We start from the raw sequence: 20644 nt of genomic DNA, 5'->3' as shown, positions 1-20644 counted from the left end.
TGCAGAACATTTGGTATATCCTCCAGACTCCCGTAAATCATTGTAGTGTAGTGCATCATGTAGAAAAAAGATAGGATGGTGAAGATACGCATCTAGCGTGGGCGAGCCCACCAGAATCACATGCTATGGACGACACTAGGGTATTGTTTGTACACTACTGCGTAAATATGCAAACTAGTCCGAGCGAAACAGTTTCTACATGAAAGGTAGTATTGCAGCAACAATACTGAAAATTCAGAACCTAGTCCAAGCTAAACACTAGGAAATCGCACTGCCGCAAGAATCCAAAGCTGAATCGCGCAAAGGATATCAGAAAGACGCGCAGAAAATTACCAGCCAAAGATCTGACAAATCCACGAGGTTGATATGGTATAGTGGATCACCATGTTGTCAAGACATAAAGGAAAACGAGTTAACCACAAGGTGCTAGTACACTGAAAAATCCAAGCATATTAACCGAAGCAACTCCATGATACACTGGACGACAAGCCCACTTCACAAGCAACACCATCCAAGACGAAACAACCAACATGTTACAAGAAGGATCAAGTTCAGAGTCGACTCAATAGAGAGCGCAAGAATGGACTATGTCCTCATTTTGAGCTTCACCTTGTCCACCAGCAATGCCTACAAGAAAAATAAGTGCAATAAACCAATGGAAAAGATTAATATATAATGTAAGTTGAGGGGAAAAAGAATAATACTCTGTAGCACGGATTGAAATGTGTAAAAGAAGCCACATATATCCGCAAGTGCAAGGAAGAAGGATGATAATCATTACCAAGTTGAAGCAGATTCTATGGCAATTTTAATGTTCAAAGGAAATGTATTAATCAAGATTTACTTAAAAAATTCTCGTCAATCCTTAATCAGACACTACGGATAATAATAGTGCTTCTTACGACTAGTTGGAAACCAACCGATTAAAATACAATTCATGCACAGAACATAGTTAGAATTTAGCAAAGGCAACATAGGAATAGCCATATAATTTCTGTAACAACTCCTTGTATTCTTCTATGCTTGGTCAATCCTTAATCACTTGAACAATATTACAACAACCACCTACGAAAAGTAGCTTTAGTGAATCTCAGAATGTAAAACTTAAATGAATTTGTTCACTTGTGAAATGTAGGTAGGGCGGTATTACCTAGCATAGAAATTTGTGAAGGGATGATATTCAGATAACATATGTCATTTCTTTTAATAATCTATTTGATCTACATAGAGTCAAGTTGGAGCATGAAGATGCCAACCATTATAGCAATCACATTTGTATCGTCATCATACTCCATAAAAACAACTATTTTGTGGTCATTATGCATTCTCCATCGGAACAGCTGAAATCCCCTCAGCCAAGGTGAGCCAACATTCCTAAAACGCAAGGAGTGGAAAATAATGTCGAAATGAAATGGGAAGAAATAGATAGTAGAGCAGCACTAAAAAGAGTTTTTCACCATTTGTTTGTTTCTTCCGGCAAGCGCGGCCGAGTAGCTAGGGGCAGGACATGGTTGAACAACGGAGGTCTCGCGGGCAGGACATGGTTGAACAACGGAGGCTATAGCCTAACTTAGCCATGGAGACTTAGCATTGCACTTGTCCAGTTTTGATGTACTGATTTCAGGGCAGACATAAACAGCTAAGATCGATGCAGGTAACAAAAGTAGAGCAATAATATATTAATTGATGGCAGAGATAATCTATACATACCAGGTCAATGCCATCTTGATAAAGTAGTATTTATTTCCTGGTAAGCAAATGGTGAGCTCCTAAATTGAGCAGGCTAATCATACATACGAGGTCAATGCCACCTTGATCTAATGGCAGAGATAATCTATAATATGTACAATCGCATGCAGCGTCCTTTCATCAGTTGAGCTAGTACGACACACGCCCCAGATCAGATCACTCCCTCCCCCTCGTATCGCTCGAGGGATCCCTCGATCGCTCCCTCCAAGGCGATCAGGGGGCCAACCCCAGCCTCCCGGCCGCCGTCCCCTCCCCCTCTCCTCCACCTCGTCGTCCCCAAAGACGTACGCCGGCTAAGCCCGAGCACCGCCGGTGATGAGGACGGCGGCGATCTAGGCTGCAGCTAGCCCCGCAGTCTGGAGGGATCGGCAGCGCGAGATCGCCCTTTGGTCTTCATCCTTCCTGGCGGTTTGGCACTGCTCCAGTGGCTTCATGGGGAGGGCGGATCATGAGGGGATGTGGCCATGGTTGACTGTTCGGCGGTGCCTCCGGTCAGATATCATCTGGCCGGTGCCGCTGGCGGTGGTGGCTATCTCCTCCGTAAGAGGTGGTCAGCATGAGGCTGGATGTTCAGATCTCGTGATCCGCCATCTAGTTCAGGCTGCAAGTCGGAAAGACATAGTTGCCGGTGAAAACCGAGCCGATGATAGGCGATGACGGCATTCTACATAGTCACCTTGACGAAGGTATCGTCGTGTAACTACTGTCGACCCACTCGTGTTGTTTCGGGGGAAACACTAGTATCTGGTCTTCCAGATCGGACGATGACGGTACTGCGGTGTCGTTTTCTCTGTTGGGAGCATCATTTGTGGAGTAGAGCAGGAAGACAGAGTCAGGAGATGGAGCGGGTTTGTCTTGCACAGAGCTTTCGGTGGAGGTGTCAAGTCATGGCTGGACGACTGGTGCTACATTGTGTCATGCCTAGTCGGCAGGTGCTATGCATGACAGATCTTGCAGAAGCTTTGCGTCTAGACGGACGAGCGGGGCGGTGGCGACGTTGGGTGTCGTGGATGCGTCAACGGATGAAAGGACTGGCAATGATGATGTAGATCTCTCTCCTGAAGATGAGTCAGCGGTTCAATGATGATGGTGGCGTCCAAAACGTGTGCATGTGGTGTACGCTTTATGTCTGTTGCATCGGCTGTGAGTTCCGACACGTTATGTTGATGGATCGGCAACGACACCTGTTTTAGATATGGGGGTGAGAGCACTCCACATTTTCGATTTTTGTAGGTGTGAGTGGTTGCTTTGGGTGGCTTGATGTATATTCTTGTTAGACCTATGTTGAATAATAAATAAAGATGGACGTATGCATCATTTGATGCAGAGACCGGGGGTCTTGACCTCCTTTTCCAAAAAAAAAAATCAGTTGAGCTAGCTAATTTAAAATATTATCCCGAATGCTTCGGTTTATTGCCTATCCAGCGACTTTGGGTGAACTACTATGCGCGTTGCCTACAAGGAATCAGCTCATGTGCTGAGTTGATTCCTGATGAGATATAAATAGTTTCAAATTGCCTGGTGATGAATAGGATGCTAATTTGTATTCTCTGATTGGTGAACCATCTGGTAACAATCATCTACCAATTTGTATCTCCCTCCCAAAAGCTTCTTGTTGCATCCCACCCTAGCACCAAGATTAGTTTCTTCTATTTCTACTACAACTGCCAAATGACGTGTTGATGCAACTATAAATTTTGGACGTTATCCGCTCCAGTAAAATGTTAGAACCAAGAAGGTTTTGATGCTTGTGCTGCACTTTCTCTCTTGGGTTAGGTGCACGTTTTAGTACATGTGTAAATTGTTTTTATGAAATCTCGGTAAAACATACGTTGTACTTGACCAGTAGGAGGCTTCAACTATATCAACAGTAGTACTGCCTCTATAACTTAAGATAAGACGATTTTGGGCACTGTCTTAGTGTCAAAAAATGTCTTATTTGAAGTTACAGAGGGAGTACATTGTAGCTGCACACCCATGATGAAATTGTTTTTGCAACAGAATTTGCACCACGTATTAATTATGTTGCACTATTCGGTTACAAATTAATCATGTTGACAGAGCTTTCATTTTAACTGGTACTTGCAGGAAAGACAAAGCTGCTCCAGGTATCAATCACCATGCTGCACCTCCCATTTCATTACGGAATTTAGTTCTTTTTTGAAGATTAGGAAAGATCCAAAATAGCTTGAAATAAATAATACTTGTTTCAATAATAATTGTTCCGAGAGAACCTTGTACTAAGATAACAGTTGGCCATTGATATGGTATAAACATAATCTTAATGAATTAACTGACTTGTTTTACTTATTAAAATAAAAATCTTAACAAACTAACATTTGACATGTTAGTGTTCTAAGTTCAAAAGTCTAGTAAAGTAAAAAATGTTTTATGCTTCAAAAGGCAGTAAAGACGATGGATTTTATTGCAATCCATGGTCATGCACGAGCGATGGAACTATGGAGAGTAGCAATTAATGACGGCGACCATGGCTATGATGTGACCCAGAAAACTCTTTGTGGCGCACATGGAGCATAGTATCTAGAATGACTTTGGAATGTGCGCACATGAATCGTTAAGTACCCATCTATAGAAACCTGATGATCATTCTACAAACATTAGGTCTCTTTTCCAGAAAATTCTTTGTTATGCACAGTAAAGTTTTCAAGTATAGGAAACCTGGTGAACATATAAATTAAATTAAATTTGTCTTTCCAAAATATCTGCTCTTTCACATAAATAAGAATAGTACCTACGAATCTCGGGTGATTCAAACTGTGATGGTCGAAACCGATTGTATATATACTAGATTGGATTGAAACCGACGTATGCGTCGTCCACAGTCTTGAGTATCGGTGGTTCTGTGGGCATGTGTAGTCGATGTGCATGTGCATGACGAAAACCTCGGGCCCATGTAGATGGATGTGTTAGTTTTGCTCATTCGGATCCAAACATCCTCATGTGTTTCCCTAGTCACGTACCACCGTGCAATTTGGTTTGAAATTGATTACATTTTTTGCTTTTTTCACAAGAATTTGAGGGTCGTTGAATTACTTGTGGCATACGAAGAATCAGTCTAATGGACTTTTGAAAACTGGAACTGATCTAATCAATGGAACCGATCTAATCTTTGGCGGATTGGGTGTTGTGGAAATTGAAGGTAGGACTCGTTGGACTAGCCGCTCTAATACTCTTCCGAAGTAATTTCTAATTGTATTTGATCATTACTGCATACTGTTAGTGTGTATGCATCACTTTGATTTTGCACGAAACAAATTTATGTTAAAGAGTCTACCCTGCCTCATTTTTTTACCCACCACTGGTTAAAACGACTCTTTTTAAGAGACAAGCTGCGATGCTTGACTTTATTAAATAAAGCAACCATCGGCAATGCTAAATAACATTCAACATACATATATGAAATATATTGGAGTCAAACACTCAAATGACGACACCAGCCGAGAGACGCAAAATACAGAGAGGTAAACCAGCCAACTAGGCCAACTGAATGTGCTAACATAAAGAAAAGGAGTACTACAGGGGTGGAGGCAGGTTGGGGGTGAAGATCAAGGTAGTACTTGGAACCTTTGTGCTTAGTGCATCAGTGGCATTGACGTCGGCTCCCTTAGAGAGTGGCTTCAATTATAAAAACTAATTAATTTGAACAGGCAATCAGGTGGTCTATTAGGGAATAAGTTTTCAATGGTGAACTTGTTACGTGTGGTTCAAAGGGACCAACATTGTGCATAAAAATTAATCTAGAAAATAGGGAGGGTTTGCCTATGAAGGTTAGGCACAGAAGTAAAGAGATCATTGAAGTAGTTACGATCCCGTTGACATTCAGCCACAACTACATGAAACTCCAAAAAAATAGCTAGCACACATTGAAACTAGATCAGCTCTATATCTTCCTTTGCTCCACAAAGAGAACAAGCAATGTTAGTTGTTCCATTATGCTTAAGTACCTGATCACTAGCAAACTCTCAGTGAACAAACATGGATGTTGAGTTGTGAAACCACTTGTATGTTTTATTTTTGAAATTATCCATTTTGCACTTAACTAAAAAAGTACATTTTAGTCGAATAGTAGGGCATCTAAACAATGGACAGAGATACTTCAATTTATGGGTGTCCAGTTTTATTAGTTGGTTCATGTTTGCATGTCTACTGAGTAAAAGGAATAAAGGGTCAAGTTTTCTTCTTAAAGAACTTAGTTGAAGGTAGAAAATCAACCATTACTTTGGTTGTGTCACCGCTGATTAGCAGAACTCAGATATCCATTCTTTGAAATAGATAAATTATGGGGGGTTTCTTGATCTTGCATGAGACCCTAAATTCAATGCAAGTAGGAAAGGAAAGTGGATTGGTGTGTAAGACGAAATTTGAGAATGCATATGATAAGATTATCATTTGTGCATCCGATCTTATAGATGAAAGGATTCCCTAGGTTATGGACAATATAAGAGAAGGCCATGTGGGTGTTAAAGTGAGTCATGTACATGGATCTTACTTCAAAACTCATCAACATCAAGATGAGCAGGGACACCGAGATAGCGCATTAGTTCCTCCACTACGTCCAAAGTTTCATCGCCTATCTCTCCACCAGCAACTTGCATACCTGCAATTAAAAAAAGTCCAATGAACCACCAGTAAAGTTGAATTTGATAGTATATATGTCATACCTGCAAAGTGTTATATATCTTATGAATGATGTGATGTAACTTTATGCTGGGAAAGGGAGGATATTATCTTTTGCGGCAAAGATAAAAATGTGTAAATGATGCTACATATATCGCCGAGTGAAAGGAACAAGGATAATAATCATTACCAACTAATAAAGGATATTTTATAGCAACTTCCATGTTCAAATAAAATGATTTAATCAGGAATTATTAATAAATATTTAGTCAATATTTAAGCACACTAGGGACATTACGGCTAGATTGCACTTGGTACCAACCTCTTGATGAAAATACAATACAAACACATAACCATAAAATCACTGGACCAAAAAATTGCTTTACTATAAAATCACTGGACTAAAAAATCGCTTCACCATAAGATCACTAGACCAAAAAATTAACAACCAACTCAATTTATTCTTCTATATCCTAGTCATCCTTAATCACTTGAACAGTATTACAACAACCATGAACTAAAAGTAATAGTAATGAATCCAAGCAAAATAAACTAATTGGACATTCTTCGATTGGGTAATGTAGATAGAGCGGTATTACCTCATATGGCAATTTGCGTAGGAATGATACGTAAGGTAACATATGCCGCTACTTTTAGTAATATGTTTAATTTGCATCAAGTCAAATTGTAGCATGAGGACGCTCATCATCGTGGAAAGACCAATCAGACATCTGTCCTCAACTCCTCATCATACCCCACGAAAACCACACTTTCACTGGCATTACGCATTTCCTGCTGAATAATCCCTCAAGTGGAATAGTTTTCTGCAACAACACCCATCCGACAACACCATCACAGTTAAATATCTTGTCCCATGTTTTGATGGCTAGTTCCGACAAAACTACAACGCTAAGTCCACCATCCGCCATCTCCAAGAGCTGAATGCACAAGTTCATCAAACATGGTCATATCTCAGCTTCTCAATCACACAAAGGGTTTGACTTTTGAAATCAAACACTAGGACATCACCTCCAAAAATTTACCAGCAAACTGCATTCCCCACAAGGATGATGGGCCTTACCTAAAAATTGCCTTTGATGTCACCATTGAGCATATATTTACCCAAATACTAGACGACGGGTCACAGAGAGAACCAAATGGATGTGTGTATCCACCGAAACCAATTTTGGTGGGATCTAGTGCACGTATCCATCTTTGGCATTAGCATGCAAGGGTGTTGTATAACACCGATGGAAAATTCTCGCTGGCTATTGGCCAGTCAGAGGATCACACATGACTATTTCACAATCTCGACCATTCTTTAGGACTGAAATACCATGGAGGCAACATATGAAGTTCGAGTGTTCATTATCAAGTAAGGTTACGGTGAGTGGGCAACTGGTGTATGGTCGGGGTGTGTGTGTATCAGGTAGGAGTAAAGATCTGTTTTGTGTGATACAACCCTTTGAAAAAAGCCAAGTAGAGGGATTTCCAGGTGGTGCTTGTGAAAGTGGGGGATGAATTTTGGTCTTAGAGGATGTTGCGCCAATGCGTACAAACAAGGGTGGCATGTGGGAGGGACGATGGTTGGGTAGAGAGGTGGAGGATGATCTCATGGAGGAAGTCCTCCCCATCCAGTGGGGGTGCTATTAACGACAAAAGAGGGGCAAAAACAGAAATCCACTTAGCAGAGATGAGCTAAGGCTCCTAAAACGCAAAGAGAAGAAGAGAATCGTCAAACTGGAATTGGAAAAGCAGCAGGAGACATAAGATAAGAAACAAAATTAGGGGTGTTCATAGCTCGTTTCTCCTAAGGTTCGGTCGGTGAGCTGCCGAGGTGTTAGGAGCAGGCTGGACATAGTGCCCAGCGGGATGGTTGTGCTAGAGCCTACAACATAAAGCAGAGGAGACAACTTGCACTTCATGGCAGAAAATAACAACTAACATAGACGTTGTCGATCTCTCTTCAGATATACAGGTCAATCGTAATAATCATTGTCTATTAGTTGTATGTAGTTTAGTTAGTTATTGCTACAACTGAGCGACGAGATTATGCTTCAAATAACGATATTTATAGAATAGTTACATCCCATCCTTCCTTCAAAATTGTATCAAGACATCTCATAATAGCTCTATATGATTAACTCAAGTCTCTGGTTAGAGGAAAAAAGATGATGCTTCAAATATATTAATTGATGGCAGAGACAATCTACTTATCTGTACCAGGTGAGTTGTACAATGATTAATTTATATTTTATTGCTCAGCGAGTGGTGATCCATAACCATCACATGTGGTGTCCTGTATTAGTTGAAGTAACTAATGCTAGTACATCGGTTTGAAATATTGTCCAAACTATGTCGGTTGACCTCCTTAAGCATCTAATGACTCACTAAGCATGTTGCCTAGAAGAATTACTACATGTGTTTCCATAAAAAAGATATGTGCACTGAAGTTTAATGAATGAAAAAATATAACAAGATTATCTTCCAAATGTACCAACCGAATTGCCATTCCAGATATCTGCTGGTTTCGCTATATATTTTTTGTGAAATTGTTGCCAATTTTGAATTATTGGAAACCTGCCCATGACCCCATGGTTACTACTGGATAAATGCATGTACAAATGAGTTGGCAATGAAACGCTGGTTAGCATGTAGCAATGGGTAGACAATGAAGTAATATCCATGTTCCTGGTCTAGCTTTAATGTAGCCTATTTTTGAACTATGAAGTTACATCACCATATAATGACCACATTGAAAGAAAAAATAACTCAACATGCTCTTATGTATCTAGTCAATCAATTATCAGATCAACAATAGGACAATGAGCACGTATGAAAAGAAATTGTAACAAATAAAAGAAAAATAACCTAATTGGACATTTTTGCTAGTGTAACATAGATAGGGAGGCATTACCTGCAGCATAGAAATTTGTGTACGGAAAGGTAAATCCATCTCCTTTTCTTTGCTGAATATGTTTGATCTCCATCGTGTCAACTTGCAGCATGAAGTCATCTCTCAACACAGACAGAACAATCACATTTTTTTCCTCAGAATACCCTGTTATGTGCACCCTTTTCCTCTCACTAAACATTCCTTCTGGAAAGACCTCCTGCAGTTGAATAGTTTTTTGCGGAAGCACCCAGCCGACGATGCCATCATAATTTGATTTCCTCTCCCATAATTGAATGGTCATTTCTAACAAATATGCGAGGCCAATACCACAATCCTTTGTTCTTAAGAGCTGAATAGATCCCGAGGTGTACTTGATTTCCAACGGCTTGTTCATCACACGAAGGCTCTGGCTTTCAAGACAAAATGCCAGAATGTCACCGCCAGAAAGCAACCAACAAAGTGTATTCCCAATAAGAACGCCAGGCCTCATGCTATAATTGTAAATCTGTTTTGTAACCTTCGTGAGGAGAGTGTCTCCCCATACACCGGTGGCTGATTCATAGAGGCAAGCAAATGCCTGCGTGCATCTGACGACCCAGATTGCGACCAATTTGAACGGGCTCGAGAAGCAATCGCCGTGCACATGCCCATATTCGGCATCAGCGCACAACACTTCGGCATGCTAGTACGTCACTTTGTTGTGGTCAAGCCCCGCTGGAAAAGTCACGCGGTGTTGTTGACCACTGAGGGGATCCCACACGATGATCTCACGCAGGTGCAAGTTCGATAGGATGGCGAGGCCATGGCGGCAACCGAGAAAGTATTGTCCAATTCAGTGAAGAAGAAACCGAGAACCGGGGGTTTCCGATGGTGTCTACGGAAACTTTTGATGAACTTGGGGTCGGAGAGGATGCGATGCCAGCGCGGGCAGACGAGGGAAGCGCGGGGGAGAGATGATGGCTGCGGAGGGAGGCGGAGGAGAATCTCCTGCAGGAGGTCCTCGTCGTCCAGCGGGTGCACTGGCGAGGAATTGTGGCGGCTCATCCAGGCTAACCATCTTCCATCTGCACATTCAGGAAAAAAAAGGCGGCAATATATCTTAGCCTTGATATGAACACAACAAGACTCAATATTCACGGCGTTGACATTGATGAGATACTAACCTGGTGGCAGCAGCGACGCCGAATCCATGGCTTGGCTTTCTGAATCCATGAGATCCATCGATCTAGGGGTCATACGACAAGGAGATCAGGGAACGAAATTGCAAGGATCCATCCATCCACAGAGCATGCTAATGAAAACCGGAAGCTCACCTGATTCGACGCCTAAACTCAAATTGGGAAAGCAAGTTCTCAGAGAAGCAAGAGAATCGTCGCCCGGGTGCTAGGGGCGAGGCCAAGCGTCGGAGGTGGGGCTGAACGTGGTGCCGGTGAGAGGGTGTTGTGCTAAAGCCTCACTTGGCACAGGAGACTTAGCTGGCACTTGTCCAATTTTGGTACTGATCTCATGGCAGACAAGAGCAGCTAAGATCGATGCTGATGTCAGAGATAATCTATTATACCTACCAGGTCAATTGTACATCTCGATTGATTTAGTGGTAGGAGTAGTATTTATTTCCTGGTCGGCGAGTGACACATGACCATCACATGCAGCATCCTGTCATCAGTTGAACTGGCTAATTTAAAAAATTATCCTGAAGCATCCAGGGACTGTAGGAAAACTAAGCACGTCTCCTACAAAGAGTCATTACGTTTATATACTCTGGTGGTGAACCTGCAGCGGCCAACTTCCAGGCCGTACCCGTATGAACCGATCGAGATCTACCTCCCAAAAGTAGCACATCCCACCCAGGCACAAAGAGTTTCTTCTATTTTTACTACCACTGCCTAATGACGTGTTGATGTAACTGTAAAATCTGGAAGTTATCAGCTCTAGTAAAATGTGAGAACCATGAAAGTTTTGATACATGTATTGCACTGCCTTCTTTTGCTTTAGCGCTGTAGGTTATGATACACGAGTAAAATGTTTTGTTATACGACCAGTACGTAGCAGGCTTCAACAATAGTAACACTAGTACATTTTAGCAGTGCAACAATCATGATATATGCACTATTCGGTTAGAAACCCATCCTGTTGACAGAGCATTTATCTTAACTATGCCGGCTTGAATGAGTGAACAGTCAGATTACGCTGGAATGCTGCTACTCAGCTGCTCCACCGTTGCTTCACAAGGCTGGAGATATGATACTTCGATGCCAGGAAAATCATAACGCAATGTACTACATCAATAGAGTTTTTCTTGTCAGCAAGAGGTGACCCATAATCATCACAAATCAGTTGAACTATGCTTTGATGAACGACTGATGCAGAGTCAATAGCCGGAAAAAGTAAGCATTTTGGGTGTGGCCTGGAGCATGCATGCAGAATTTTCGGATATACCAGCAGGTCCATATCTACATATGAACTCGCATCTCTGGATCAAGTCAATATGAACTAACAGGTGAAAAAAAAAGCATTGAATCTGCCATTACACACGAAATAATGAAATGGGCTCTACACGAAAAGGTGCCAGATTTTGTGCTTCAGTGGTGAACTTCCACAATTTTCTTTGCATGCTCTTTTGCTCTTGGTTCGTAGCTACAAGATTTTTGCCAACAAGCCTGGAATCCTTGATTCTTTATGGTGCAAGTTGAGACTTTTTGCCAGAACATCGGCTACATCACATGCCACAACATGCTACACGAACTAGCCACTTTTTCTTCGTTCCAGCAAACCATGTATACACTAGATACCTACATAACAATCATTGCAATATGGGTCAACCAGTTTTGTACTACTCTCACATACTATCTTAATTTTGCATGATTCCAACAATAGATTTTAACTTTTCCATTGTGCAAATTGTACAAAAATATGGAAAGCTGAATCATTAGAGAACATAGTTAGACAAAATAAATAACAATACAGACGGACAACAAAATAAGAAGAACAATTAGATTGTGTTGCCGCAACTTCAACCACTATGGCTGACAAGTTCGCAATGCTTTTTGCTACATCAATACATAATATCGCAATATAAACTAGTAAAAGATCAGTGACCGCATGCGTCCATCCATTAGATGCAAAGACCAGACTTCCTAGATTTTTCTAAATCAAAAACATACTTTAGAGAATTATTTTAGAAATTAATCAAATTAACACACTAGAAAGCTGAAAAATAAATAAAGCATCATCTTATAAATTGAGTATCCAAGATGAAAAAATATACTGCCTTGAAGTTAACAGGTACGGACGTAGCAAGAAGATAAGTTTACCTCACCTGTTGAACCCATATTGCACATTAGTTTATCTCTTCAAAGTTCTAGATCCAACCATTTCCATCCAACTCCCTTGGCTACAAGCAAAACAAGTCCAAAAAAAAATTGAAAATTTGCAAAGAGTAGTACGATCAATGATAAAGTGTTGATTTAAACCACCATATCTTTTTAGTAATTGGATGAGGTGAAAGTATATTTTATTACAAGGATAGTAAATGAAGCCACATCTATTTTCAGATCCGTAGCATCAATGGTTAAAAATAATGGTAAGACAGATTAGAGGTTCATAGAAAATGCATCTCCTAAATAATGTTGTCGAGAGAACCTATACGAGTTATGACCAATGGCCCAAATAAAGTAAGTACATATTATGAGACCTCAATGAAAAAATTAGCATCCCACTATATAGGACCTTTATAATTTAATGAACTAGCACTGTTATTGACAATAAAGAAAGCACATGGTATTATGAATTGATGATTATTATCAAGATCAGCAAAGATATGTTTATCTTTTTGAATAATAAATGAATGGGAACACATAACAAGATTTAAGCTTCCTAATGTGCCAATAAAGTTGTTATTCAAGATAACATATAGTTTCAATATATCATTTTGGTGAAATTGTTGCCATTTTCCAATTACTAGAAACCCCTACTGAATAATTATAGATAAGTGCAAGTAGCAAATGGGCAGGCAACAAGTTAGCATATAGCAAGAGGCATGCAACCTAGTAAAAATTCTATTACTGTCCTACCTTCAATATAGCCCCGTTTTAAACTAAGAAAATACATCACCATATGATCATCATACTATGTATAATCTTATATATCTAGTTGATCTTTAATCACATCAGCAATATTTCATGAATCACGTACCAAAATCATCTTAATGAATCTTAGCAAAACAATCTAACTGCATTTTGTTTTGCTTGTGCAATGTGGATAGGGAGGAATTACCTGCGGTATAGAAATTCGCGTAGGGATAGTAGCTGCTCGAACACTTGAAATTTCTTTTAATAATATATCTGATCTCCATCATGTCAACTTCGAGCGTGAAGTCACCTCTAATAGTAGATAGAACAATGACATTTGTGTTGTCATCATACCCCTTTATTTCTACATATTTGTCATTATACCCTTTTATTCTTACACTTTCTTCGTCCATAAACATCTGTGGGAAGACCTCCTCCAGTTGAATGGTTGTTTGCAGAAGAACCCATCTGACAACACCATCATAATCCGACTTCCGCTCCCACAATTGAATGGTCTGTTTAGACAAGTATGCTAGGCCAAGTCTACTATCATTTGTCCGTGTGAGCTGAACGGATCCGATGGACTGGGTAATACATGCTGGTGTCTTAATCACACCAAGGTTCTGATTTTCAAGATCAAACACTAGGACGCCAACTCCACTAACCAACCAGCAAAGTTCATTCCCAACAAGGACACCGGGACTTATGAAATAAATTTGATCTGTAATTTCCATGACAATCTCTCCCCATACACCGGATGCGGACTCGTATAGGCAAGCCGATACTTGCTTGTGTCTGACAACCCAGATCAAGACCAATTTGAACGGGCTCGAGAAGCAATCGCCGTGCACGTGCCCATCTTGATCATCAACACACATCACCGAGGCATGCCAGAACGCCACTTCATTGTTATCAAGCCCCGCTGGAAAATTCACGCGGTGTTGTTGACCAGAGAGGGGATCCCACACAATGATCTGGCGATGCTGCCACATATTGACTAGGACAGCAAGGCCATGGCGGCAGCCGAGCAAGTCCCAGCTCGCATAGGGTTTGCTGGCCTTGGGCACGGAGAAGCGCTCGGAAGGGATGTGATAGGGCGGATCTACTGGTTTGAAGACGGTGGGCATGCCCCATTCTTCAACAAAGAAGCCAAGGAGTGGAGGTTTCTTGTGGTGTCTGCGAAAGCGGGCGAGGAACTTGGGGTCAGAGAGGATGCGGCGCCAGCGAGGGCAGACGAGCGAGGTGCGTGGAAGGGAGGATGGCCGCGGAGGGAGACGGAGGAGGATCTCCTGGAGGATGTTCTCGTCCTCCAGCGGGGGCGCCGGAGCCGGCAACGAATGGCTGCAGCTCATACTTGAGTGTATGTACAGTGAATCAGGAACAACTTAAATCACCTGGCTAAAAATCCTAAAACACAAAAAGAGGAACAAAATCATAAAATGAAATTGGGGAAGGAGGAGACGGAAGGGAGGCAAGAAAAATCAGGGCTGCTCACGTCTGTTTCTCCCAGCGTCGTGCCGGAGCGGCACCGAAGGTTGCCTGGAGCTTTGGGCAGGGCTGCACTTCGGAGGTCGGAAAAGGAGTCGATGAGCGAGTGGACAGTCGGTGAGGGAGTTGTGCTGCAGTCTAACTTAGCATAAGGGAAATAGCTTGCGCTTATCCTATTTTCGTACTGATTTCAGGGCCTACAGGAACAGCTAGGATCGATGCTGTCTCTCAAATGTCAAAGTCAATCCTGGCAATCGCTGGCCCTGTACCAGCCAATAGTTAAACTCTGAGATGCTGCTATCGATTGATGACAGAGATAATCTATTATATATACACAGGTCAATCCTATCTTGATTAAGTAAGTAGTATTTATTTCCTGCCCGGCAAGTGGTGACCCATAACTATCACATGCAGCGTCCTCTCATCAGCTCAACTAATGCTATCATCATAGTAATTTAGAATATTATCCTATATTAATTTAAATGTTATCCTACAGTAGCCAACTTCCAGGCCCAACATGGGTGAGCAGGCTACTTCCAGGCCCAACATGGGTGAGCAGGTGGTTATGGAGGTTTCTTTCCAACATGGATGAAAGCATAACCTCTGGATTGATCCACCACCACCTTCGACGACATAGGCATAGTGTCGGTTATAGGACTCTACTGATATGTCGATTTTCATTTCATGATTTTTGTCAGACTTCTGAATTTGCTTATGTGCATCTTAATTATGCAGAGGCCGGGTGTTACTCATAATGCTTTGTATTCTCTTGATGCTACATTCTAAGATCATAAAATTGCCCTTTATCAGAAAAAACCCAACTTCCAGGCCATATGAACTAATATCGCTCTTCCAAAAGCTTTCAGGATTTCTTCTGGTTTTAGAAGTACTGCCTACTGACTGATGTTAGTAGCAAGAGCAGCGGAAACTCTGTTCTTTGACTGTGTTTTGGGTTGCTTAAAGCTACTTTTTTTCAAATAAAGGGACTCCTGCTGAAAGCTACAAAGAACCAAGAAATTTTTGATTTCTGCTTGCAGGCACCAAGATTAACTTATTCTGTTTTTACTGCTAGTAAAATGTGAGAACCAGGAAAAACTTTTGATGCCGGTGTTGCACTGCCTTGTGTTGGTTTAGGTGTAAGTTTTCATACTGGAGTGAACTGCTTTTGATGGAGTGTCAGCGAAACATACTACATACTATATACACGAACGGTTGCAACTATAGTAACAGTAATACATTTTAGCCATGCACCGATGACAATATAGTTTTTGCAACAAAAAAAGGCCTACATATTAATTACGTTGCATTAATCAGTTAGAAATTAATCATATTAAGAGAGCATTCATGGTAACTCTACAAGCAGGAATGAGGTAGAAGCGTATTACATTGAAATGCTACTACTCAGTTGCTCCTGCTTTTGATCTCTAGGCTGCACCACTGGTCATCCAGGAGGCGGTGGACCTATACAGAGAAGCAATCAGTCATGGTGGGCAAGGTCATGTCAAGGATTTTATTAGTTCCTCTTAATTAAGATAGGATTTTGAATTCTGCAAATTGGCAGGACATGTTCTAATTTTTTTGGTTCTGTTGACGTATAATGTGCTGCCTAGTCTCTTCCATCATATCAGTCTTTTGGTTGCATTGGCTAGAGTATGCACTTCTACATGGTATCAGAGTCAAGAGTTCTTGAGTTCAAGACCCGGCTGGTGCAATTATATTGCAGCCCACTTTCGTTCTACGTTTAGGTCTGAGGGAGCCACACGTGAGGGGGAGTGTTGACGTATAATGTGTTGCCTAGTCTCTTCCATCAGATCGGTCTTTTGGTTGCATTGGCTAGAGTATGCACTTCTACAGGTTCTCCTGGTGAGCGAAGGCTGCTGCTTCAGCTGGTACAAGAATGAAGACGTGTCTTGGTCCTTCATTGGGATGAACAGTATCTCTTCAGCCAATACCAGGACGACCGGTTCATAAAATTGAAAAATAAACTAACGGGAATATAGTTTCGAGATTTCATAAGAAAAGTAACTCTTTTGGTCTTATTGTATTGCCTACAACCACTTGATCTACTCAGACTGATACAACATTATGTGCCACAAGATGCAGATAATTTTATACATTACAATCACTTGATGTTGCTAAAAAATGTCTGGATTTATGTATTTTCAGCCAGGTAGCGCAGGGCGGCTTGCAACAGCAAGCTGGCAAGAGCAGTGAGCACACAGCTGTGAAATCATAGTTACCAGCTCAAGAAGGAGTGATGGCAAAGACATCACCGAACATCCTTGGGTGGAGAGTGTTTCAGCCAAGTCGTCCATAAGGTTTTCACCTTGTTTCCCCTAATTAACTGCACCCTTTGTTTAATTAATCGAGTGTGGTCTTTAGGCTCTGGCTAAAAATATCAATGATCCTACGGAGTAAAGTGGAGATTCGTGGGAAGTAATGCAATTATATTAGATCATTTATCGGGAGGATGAAATATGATTCAGCTCATCGTAATACGGACCAGGAGAAACAAAATAAAAACATGAATACACTCACTATATACATAGCTCTTTAATGCAAAGTTGCACACACTTGAGAGGAACAAAAAGTTACAGACAACTACAGACATGCACGGACCTGTTGCCCACAACCACTTGATCTACTCAGACTGATACAACATTATGTGCAGCAAGCTACACATAATTTTATTCATTACAAACACTTGACAAGAAAAACAAACAGCAGACAGTACAGACATGCACGTGTTGCTAATAAAACTCGATCGACTCAGACTCATACAACATCATACGCTGCAAGGAGCGCATAATTTTATTCATTACAGCACAATATATGCAAGTACGAAATGCAAACACGAAGCTGCCAGGTGCACTTGCTCCATGGCTTGTTGCATTAGCTCATGGACGGAAGCAAGGGTTCTGGCGCTCCATCCTAGCTCAATGACGTATGTATTACACGTTGGCGTCAAAATTTCCTTTAAAGAAAAGGAAAACACGCCACGTCACATGGTAAGCTGCTAGAAAACTGAACACGTGCACCATCACTTTGTACTTACTTGTATCTGGGCAGCAACCATGTATCTTATGGGCAAAACTCATCTACGATAGCAGTATGGGCAGCATTAATGTATGATATAGGAGAATTTCATACGCGAATCGCGCAGGGCTACTGGTTTTACCTGTTGGCATCTATCTCTGGCCGGTTAGAATGCTGAGTTTTACTTGATGAATGGAATAAGACCTACAGAGATGGTTTAAAACTAGTAGATGTTAATTTACACCTTACTTCTCATTCAGTTTACACCGGGTCTTTTAATAACTATGTTTTAATATCCAGATTTTTTTAAAAAAGCGCATTATAAAACGAAAGGTCATAAATAATATATTTATCCTTCACCCAATAATATGGGTTCCTAAAATCACGCTAGGTTTACTAAATTTCCAAATTTTCCGTATCTGTGGTTCGTTCATAAAGGAGTGATTCTGACCAAAGATAACTTGGTGAAAATAAATTGGGTTGGTAACTCCATGTGCCTTTTTTTTTGATCAAAATGAATCGATTAAACACCTCTTTTTCGAATGCCCACTTGCAAAATTATTATGGGGATCAATCCATATAGCTTTTAACGTTCATGCCCCAATGAGCATAAACACGTTATTTGGGACGTGGCTTAATAGGATGGACATACACATAGCTAAACATATTCAGGTAGGGATATGTGCACTATTTTGGGCTATATGGAACAGGAATGATATGATTTTTAATGGGACAAAATTCACTCTTCTTTTGCAGGTTATCTATAGAGCTACAACTTGGATCCGTATTTGGTTGTTACTCACTCATGCGGACTTCAGGGAGCTTTTGGTTATTGGGTGCAGCCGCTGGGAGACGATAGCACGAGCTATCTTAAGCCGATTTGGATAGCGAGCTAATAATAGGATAGGTGTGTAGGCATCGTAACCTAATCTTTATAGCCGGATGTGGCACTTTTCAGATTTAGTTTTTCGACTTTTGCTCAGATTATGAGTTTCTTTTGACCCTAAGACATTGTTATGTTTTTATTAAATAATATGGCTGCATACATCCATAGATGCAGAGGCCTGGAGTCATCCTCCTTTTCAAAACAAAAAAATTCTAATAGATAGAAAAACTGGAAAGTACCTTGGAGGCAACTAACATTATCAGCCACCATATCAAGCTTTGCCGGGCAGGTATTGATGCTAAAAGATAAGTGGTACATCGTTCCCCCTATGATCATCACCATATACGTAGAGGAGTAAGCCAAAATTGCGTTGAGGATATGGTCGTGGCCACGAAAACTTAGTAGCCAAGCTCCTGATCTGCAACGGGCACCCACGCCTAGGCAGATCGATTCAGCTGCAAGGCGGCGCCCCCAAACTTGGTCACGGCAGTTTATGTTGCCACACGCCGGACCACCTCAACGCCCGCTGCACCAAGAAGATTGCCGACCGAAGCCGGTAGACGTCGGGAAAGGACCACACCCTGGCCACCTGCCCGTTCGAGTTAATTGCAAGAAACCACCACATTTGGGGCATCGTTTGCAAAAAACCACGAGGTCACTAATTTTTTACAAAAGCCACCGCGTTTTCAGTAAACTTTTTGTAGAAAGCACTGATCACGTGCTTTGCTGCGTTTGATCACATTTCCAACAGGTGGGGCCCGCTAGTCAGGAGCTGACTTGAAAAATATTGCCACGTGTGAGTCTTGACCAAGTCTTCTTCCTTCTCCTCTCTTCCACTCTCACACACGTTACAACAAACAGGTTGTGTGCGTGAACTGGGAGGGGCGGGGCCCGACGCCGTCGGCTGGGACGGGGAAAGCGGAGCCGTCGGCCGGCGAGCAGCCGCCGCTCGTGTGTGTGGTGCAGAAGGACCCTCGTCCCGCGAGCACGCGGCCCGGCGAAGAGAAGGACTGCCTGACGGCCCCGGTGAGGCGGCAACCCTTCTCCCGTGCGAGCACACACCCCGGCGAAGAGAAGGACGGCCTGACGGCTCCGGTGAGGCCAACACCCTTCTCCCGCGTGAGCACGCGCCCCGGCGAGGCGTACTCCCTCCTCCAGCCCGAGCATGCGCCCCTGGCTTCCGACGAGGCGACGTCCCTCCTCCCCGCGAGCATGCGCCCTGAGCTCCGGTGAGCACATGCCCCTGACTCATGCGCGAGCACGACCTTCAAAACGCCGCGGTACAGCCGTGCACACCGGCCGCATCCTCCGCCGCGGCCGTAGCAGTCTCCGCCGTCGACGGCACGACGCGCCCAGCGAGGCCGCAAAACAGAGGGAGCGTTGGAGGGAGCGAGGCCACCGTGTAGAGGCTTGGGCTCGCGAGGACACTTGTGCCAGGAGCGCGGCGGCGGTTGCTCATCGGGCGATGCAGCAGCGGGTGCCCTGGTCGTGGGTGTTGAGGGAGCGGCCGGCGGCGAGCAGCGGTGAGACTCTCCTCCATAGCCTACACACGACGGGGGAGGGGGTTGATTGCTTTTAGTTTTAAGATCTAAGGGTGTATATGTAAATATTTTGCCAAGCCAGCTCCCGACAATTCGGTCCCACTTGTCAGAAAGTGATTAAACGACCTAAATCACTTGATGAGCGCTTTTTGCAAAAAGTTTACTGAATGTGCAGTGCTTTTTGCAAAAAATTAGTGACCTCGTGGTTTTCTGCAAACGATGCTCCAAATATGATGATTTTGTGCAATTAACTCTGCCCGTTCCATGCCAGCATCGTAACCGGGCTAGGTTCAGTTTGCCAATCATGCGCATAGTTGCCTTGCCGTGCTACCATCGTCCG

The 20644-nt window shown here is 42.4% G+C and overlaps 2 protein-coding genes across 4 annotated transcripts; both read right to left on the bottom strand.

Moving 5' to 3' along the window:
* Positions 1 to 441: 441 nt before the first annotated feature.
* LOC119325068 lies at positions 442 to 10691 on the bottom strand. Of its 2 annotated transcripts, XR_005157298.1 has the most exons (5): positions 10597 to 10691; positions 10447 to 10508; positions 9305 to 10347; positions 6260 to 6367; positions 442 to 627 (listed from the first exon to the last, which is right to left on the bottom strand). XR_005157298.1 is itself a non-coding variant. In XM_037598820.1 (3 exons), exons 1-2 carry the CDS (start codon positions 9771 to 9773, stop codon positions 6261 to 6263), a joined length of 576 nt encoding a protein of 191 aa, XP_037454717.1. In that variant the 5' UTR covers positions 9774 to 9961; the 3' UTR covers positions 442 to 627; position 6260. The 2 variants fall into 2 exon arrangements, 1 of the variants encoding a protein (XP_037454717.1); XM_037598820.1 differs by lacking the exons at positions 10447 to 10508; positions 10597 to 10691 and having other exon boundaries at positions 9305 to 9961.
* A 925-nt stretch (positions 10692 to 11616) lies between these two features.
* LOC119325029 lies at positions 11617 to 14966 on the bottom strand. 2 transcript variants are annotated; one of them, XM_037598784.1, is made up of 4 exons: positions 14849 to 14966; positions 13559 to 14760; positions 12598 to 12677; positions 11617 to 12075 (listed from the first exon to the last, which is right to left on the bottom strand). In XM_037598784.1, exons 2-3 carry the CDS (start codon positions 14703 to 14705, stop codon positions 12637 to 12639), a joined length of 1188 nt encoding a protein of 395 aa, XP_037454681.1. In that variant the 5' UTR covers positions 14706 to 14760; positions 14849 to 14966; the 3' UTR covers positions 11617 to 12075; positions 12598 to 12636. The 2 variants fall into 2 exon arrangements, with proteins under 2 accessions (XP_037454681.1, XP_037454682.1); XM_037598785.1 differs by having other exon boundaries at positions 12603 to 12677.
* Between the last annotated feature and the right edge of the window lie 5678 nt (positions 14967 to 20644).

Source organism: Triticum dicoccoides, chromosome 6B, assembly GCF_002162155.2.
Source record: "Triticum dicoccoides isolate Atlit2015 ecotype Zavitan chromosome 6B, WEW_v2.0, whole genome shotgun sequence".
Lineage (NCBI taxonomy): Eukaryota > Viridiplantae > Streptophyta > Magnoliopsida > Poales > Poaceae > Triticum > Triticum dicoccoides.
Note: the sequence above shows the minus strand (reverse complement) of the source record. Positions and strands in the feature narration are given on the sequence as shown.

Bases quoted from the DNA above. Each gene is read 5' to 3' on its own strand.
- LOC119325029 (XM_037598784.1), bottom strand. From the start codon at position 14,705: ATGAGCTGCAGCCATTCGTTGCCGGCTCCGGCGCCCCCGCTGGAGGAC. The intron at 12,678-13,558 runs GTAATTCCTCCC...TTTTGCTTGTAG, and splicing joins CGCGAATTTCTATACCGCAG to CCAAGGGAGTTGGATGGAAA.
- LOC119325068 (XM_037598820.1), bottom strand. From the start codon at position 9,773: ATGAGGCCTGGCGTTCTTATTGGGAATACACTTTGTTGGTTGCTTTCT. The intron at 6,368-9,304 runs GTAATGCCTCCC...TTTTAATTGCAG, and splicing joins CACAAATTTCTATGCTGCAG to GTATGCAAGTTGCTGGTGGA.